The sequence below is a fragment of the Phoenix dactylifera genome, chromosome 3, assembly GCF_051530095.1.
Source record: "Phoenix dactylifera cultivar Ajwa chromosome 3, Ajwa_hap1_PhDact_Kaust_v1.1, whole genome shotgun sequence".
NCBI classification, from domain to species: Eukaryota; Viridiplantae; Streptophyta; class Magnoliopsida; order Arecales; family Arecaceae; genus Phoenix; species Phoenix dactylifera.
The window spans coordinates 47841410-47847349 of record NC_143192.1 but is presented as its reverse complement, the minus strand read 5'-3'; the positions used below and the strand labels follow the sequence as shown (position 1 = coordinate 47847349).

Genomic DNA, 5940 nt, shown 5'->3' with positions numbered 1-5940 from the left:
CATCCGCGAACCCACTCCGAACGACACCACCGCTTCCTTTTACCAGAAAAAAAAAAAAAAAAAAAAAAAAGGGTCGTTCCTTCTCTCCCTCCTTTTAAATCCCTCTCTCACTCCCTGCTCACTCCCATATCCACCTCCCTCCCATCTATCTTGCTCTCCCATACGTATCTTCTTTCGTCTTGTCTTGGTTCTTTGACGCTCGTTTATGGCATCCATCGGCGACGACGTCTCCACCCTCGACCTCATCCGCGAGCACCTCCTCGGCGACCCCACCATCTCCCTCGACGACCTCCTCCTCTCCCCTCTCCCTCCGCCCTCCGCCCCCCACGACATCGCCGTCGCCGACTACATCGACCCCACCCCGCCCTTCCCCGATTCCTACGGTGGACAATCGTCTTACCGCTTCGCCGATCCGACCGCCCCCATGATCGAGGTCGGCGGCGAATCGCTTCAGGCCTCGCCGCCCTCCGACCGCCGCCCGTCGCTCACCGTCTCCCTCCCCCCGGTCCGGAAGTTTGAGCTCGAGCGGACGGAGGTCGCGCCGGCGGAGAAGCCTGCGGAGTACAACGACGGGTCTAGGTACCGCGGGGTGCGGCGGCGGCCGTGGGGGAAGTTTGCGGCGGAGATCCGGGATCCTAAACGGCGAGGCTCCAGGGTTTGGCTCGGGACCTTCGACACGGCCATCGAGGCCGCGAGGGCCTACGACCGCGCCGCCTTCCAGATGCGCGGCTCCAAGGCGATCCTCAACTTCCCCAACGAGATCGGCAGCTCCGGCAACTGGATCCCGGCCCCTCCGGCACCGATCGAGGCGGCGGCTGGGAAGAGGAAGAGGGAGGCGGCGATCGCGGCCGCGGAGGAGGAAGCAGAGGAAGAGGAGATGAGGCCGGTCAAGAAGGAGAGGTCTCCATCGATCGAGGAGGTGGTGGGGGAGAATATTCCGTCGGTTTGCCCCTTGACGCCGTCGAGCTGGACGACCGTCTGGGATGGAGCCGACATGATGGGAATCTTTAACGTGCCGCCTCTTTCGCCGTTATCTCCGCACCCGTCGTTCGGATTCCCGCAGCTCACAGTAAGCTAAGGAATCAGCAGCCGCCGTTAGAAATGCAAGCGACCTTCTAGAAGCAAAGCTTTGTAAAAGCTGGCTTGGATGGAAAAAGAGAAGGAAAAATAGAAGAATCAAAGTATGGAGATGCAGGCAGCCGTGATATTCAAATTCTTTTGTTCTTTTCATGCACTTAATGTTGTGTCTGAGTTTAAATATATATATTATTATTTTTTATGTTGGGGGATTCAAGTGGAAATATCCCCTGGAATATGGTTTGATATGTATTTAGATTTCTGAAAGCTTGGAGAAATCTATTCTTTATTTGGCATCCCAAAAGAATTTGTATCCCATCTCACCAAATATTGGCCTTAGAAGTCAAATGATACACGGGTTGTAAATTGAGTGCAACTTTTGGAAAAGCCACTCAAGAAATTTGGCAAAACAGAAAAGGAGCCTTTAATCTCATAACTACATGGGGCTTTTAATTTCAGAGGACAAGAAACATGTTCACAAGTTTCTCTTCATGCCTTCTTGCTACAATTGCATCTTTCCATATTTCCCACAACTTTATTAAACTCTTCAATTATGAAAACGAGACATAGAGTAGCACTAAGTATTATAAGAGCAAAGATGTATGCTAGCACTAATAATCTGCTAATTAGACTTGAAAATTATTCAAAACAGCATTATGTTGGGTCCAAGATGCTAGTTTAGTGGTATAAGCTTCCTTTTTAATGACTTCTTTTGTTTAGGCAAAATATTGGATATTCAAAAGCACAAAAAAAGTTACCCTGTGCTGTTTAAACTGCAACAGGAGACGCTATTCATACAATAGTGAGTCGAGGTATGCAACGAACAGAAGTTACGATAAAAAGCTTTGATCTTAGAAGAGATTCAGCATTATGAGCCTTACTTAATTATTTTTTTATTCAAAATAACTAGCTAAAAATATTTTACTTTTATGTCCATCTTTGAAATAAAATGATTCTATTAGGTTATTCATCTTTATGTTTACATCAAATGGGAGAGGTTTTTGAGCCGAATTTGTGTTTTTGTTCTCTGATAAAATGGGAGAAGTTAATCAATTCCATATAAAATGGCTTTACAAATTGAGCCATTTGGCTTTACCAATTAAGCTGGGCTCTCATATCCGTCACTGTATTTTTATGTAGTCAAACTATTTTGGTTGGAAGGATACGTGAATGCATTTAGCGGCCAAACTGTTTGAGAAAAAGGGAGGTGCTTGCGAAAGCGTGCTATCTATTTCTTCTCTGTGTTTTTCCGTTAAATAACATATCTCCTCAAAATCCTCACGCTAATCTGCTTTTCAAATACCGAGATAAAAGTCCAGCTAACTTGTGCCTTGGAAAGCCCCCATCCTGCAGATCCAATCATTTGGGCATCCCTCTGTTTCCCTCTAGTAAATCTTGTAAGAAAAAGTATCTCCACTTAAAAAAAAACATATTGTTGGAAAAATACAAATAGAATTACCGATTGGGTCGCCTCATTTGCTATAAAGAAATTTTCTGGACTCGACATGATTTTATTTCTCCGCCACTATATCGTTCAGCTGGTCGTGCTCACATGAAATTAGTATGAGCAGCCAATATATATATATATATATATATATATATATATATATATATATATATATATATAAAAGTTACTAAAGTTTTTATTAAAATCTAATGCAAAACTTTTAGTTTACTACTAACGAATCATGCCCCGAATTAAGTATAGGCTATAGCCTTTCTCAACCCTTGTTGCTTCAAATGATTTTGGAGACAATGGTTAGGAAAAACCCCTTAGTTGGCATCCTTTATTTCGGTATCTTAATATCAAATACTGTTTTGGTACTTGGTCTTATCGTCAAATGCTTGCAGGTTACACCTCAGGCAGAGAAAGGCAGGTGGCTGGCCTAGGTGAGACACCAATGCTGAATTGTACTGGTTTATTGTGTTTAGAATTGCTCGAACACTAGAGTCCAAAATATGCAGTAAGCCACCGTTTCTCCGGAACAAATGAAAACTTCAAATTATTAGACCACCTGAGCATTTGACTAGTCCACAAGTATTATTTATTCTCTGCCTTCTTTTTATTATTATTATTTCTTTAATCTCTTCCGACACCCAACTGCTCCAATAAGATGTAAATAAAGATGATGATAGACTTCGTAGGTAGAACGGAAAGTCCCAACTCATCTGCAGAGGTTTATTAAAAAGAAAATGAAAGCATGTGAAGAGAAGGGGAGATAACACGCCGTTTTCAGAGCTCCATATGTTACGGTATGTGGTTATGAAGCTAGAATAGTATTGATAGTGGATTCGGTGCAATATAAAAAGTTAATGGGGTTGGGGGAAGGATGAAATAAATAATTCCCTGGACTCTTAACTTGAATTCAAGGACAAGTTGGCTTCCGACTTCCATCTGAGCCACCATGTCAGGCTTGAGATTCTTATTCTATAAGTTCTATGATTTGAGTAATACAATGATTAAGAATAGATGAGATTTAGCATATCAAATACTTGGTAAGGAAGGGCATACGATGCCAATCTGCCATGCAAATCCGTGCTCATCACGATATGGGCTTTCTATCTCTTAGTGATCATGTAATATTCTACCTCAAGACATGCATGCACAGCCCATTTTTTTGTGTAGATTTGATGGAAAATACCAAATTCATCTCCCCACATATTAGTGAGAGGGTGTGAGATCGAATGTTTTAAGAGTATGTGCAGGAAATAATTAAAACTAAGAGCTCGGAAAGCATCTCCCCACATACATACTACTTTCCGTCATTGATTTCCAAACAACTTTCATACGATAGCGTAGAATGCTAATTTGCACCTGAAACTGTTTAATAAGCACCCGCCACAACTAGATAATCAGCTCCTCTTCTTAGTCTTCTATGTTAACTTCATCAGTTCCTTCATTAGAAGGTCCATTCGCACAAAATTCATATATTTTGTCCAAAATTTTCAAACGAGTACGGGAACAGACAAGTTGACTTTCAACCTAACCAAATAAAGATTCAGATAGAGTGAACATAACATGATCATACGGTGGAATATCCTAAATGCAAATTTCAGATTTGAGGCAGGCATCTAAGCACTATTTATATCCTGAAGGAGAAACAGAAAACAAGCAAGAAATTTTCTAGGAGTATATATTGCCAAAAAATAGGAGAAACTCTTTGCAATATTTCAGCACCTAAAAGTATGCGTTTCAGAATCTGTTTGTAATTGAATAGGTATACCATCTTTACTTTAATCCTTAGTTTCAAGACCAACTCATGGGTTGAGCAGGGTTGATCGATCAACATTTAAAACGAAAGAGAAGGCATATGCAGTCAATGGAATTGGTTTCAGGATCAGCAGCCAGGATCTTGTTGCAGCTAACAAGAACATGTGAGTGCTCTCTGAACTCCCGAATGATCGCGTTCGAGCACATGATCGAGGGGCCTTATTAAACTTCAATTCTCCCGACAGAGAAATTTCCAACCCCATACGCATCCAAAATTTTCGATGACTCGATCGGCTCAAACCGAATAAAGTCAGCCTCAGAAGTTGACTATTGACATCCTAGGCAAAACTGAATTGTCCTCACCTCCACGGCCTCCCGCAGAAGAGTGTTATTGAGAAGGTGAGAAGGTACGTCAAGCGTCAACAGGCCTCCATAGCTTCAATCATCAGCTTACATGTCACTGTTAATGGTCAGCCTCTTCTGCGTTGGAAGTCGTGTTCTACCACTCAAGGAACATGTGCTCCTTGAATTCATAAAGACCGGTTCGAGTATCCTTTCCCTGTTCCTAAGAAAGAGATCTGATTTTTTTTGAAAAAATAAATCTCCACGCTCCTTATTCTGAAAGTCATTTCATTGAAAATTGTCAAGGTAGCGAGCAACAAACTAAATTAATTATATGCTGCACTAGAATAAGTAGTCTTGACAAACAATATACGAAGTCGGAAGTTCGAGAAGTTATGGTGACAACTAACTTGATTTGTGTCAGGCAAAATAAAATTTGCGAGACTTTCTTCAGATTAGAAGAAATTCAGCATGATCAAGTTGGTCAAGAGACTAAACTTTCCGGGTTAGATCTTGGAAGATCATGAAACAATTTTTTTCTCATAAGAAATAAACAAAGGGGATATTTAAGATGGTGACCTTTAATTAAGGTTTATTTAGCACTAGCAAATAGAAGAAAAGAAACTGCCATGAGAAAGCTAGAGTTGAACAAGCTTGGATGATGCTTTAAGGACGAGGTTTGCCGATAAAGCTATGAGAAGGGATCTGAAAAACTAGTGTGATGGTTCAAGAAGAGTAGTTAGCAAGACCAATCAAAGCTACTGGCGTTGGAATGGAATGTGAATTCCATATTTAGTCCATTTCAATTATTGTTATTGCAATAAACTCAAAAGGTCTACATTTCGTTTGGAATCATCTATCTTCAATGAGGGAATACTAATTCCACTCTTAGATGAGAGGAATGGCCATTTCTACGGGGATGGAAATGACTGATATTTTTGAAAAATAAACTGAAGAATAGCACCAAGCAATAAATTTGATATGAGTTAATTATCAATAATTATGCTATAATAAAAACTATTGATAATGTAATTAATATTTTAATCAAAATTATTTTTATATTAAAAATAATAGAATACTAAGTAATATGCACTATGATATTATATCAATTGTTACTTTGAAGGTTTAATATGTATTATACTAGCAAATAAGAATCGTGCAATGCGTGTTACGCGTGTTACGTGAAAGAACTTACGAGAATAGAGATGTAAATTATTAAATAGCATTGATTATAAAATAAAAATTTATTAGATAAATACTAAATTTCAAATAAATAATATATTAATATAAACATATAAAATAAAATCCAT

At 40.2% G+C, this 5940-nt stretch overlaps 1 protein-coding gene across 1 annotated transcript; it reads left to right on the top strand.

Moving 5' to 3' along the window:
• Positions 1-1563, top strand: LOC103699305 (ethylene-responsive transcription factor ERF105-like). Its single transcript, XM_008781341.6, has one exon. The coding sequence runs from the start codon at positions 206-208 to the stop codon at positions 1076-1078; it is 873 nt and encodes a 290-aa protein (XP_008779563.5). The 5' UTR covers positions 1-205; the 3' UTR covers positions 1079-1563.
• Positions 1564-5940: the final 4377 nt, after the last annotated feature.

Bases quoted from the DNA above. Each gene is read 5' to 3' on its own strand.
- LOC103699305 (XM_008781341.6), top strand. From the start codon at position 206: ATGGCATCCATCGGCGACGACGTCTCCACCCTCGACCTCATCCGCGAG.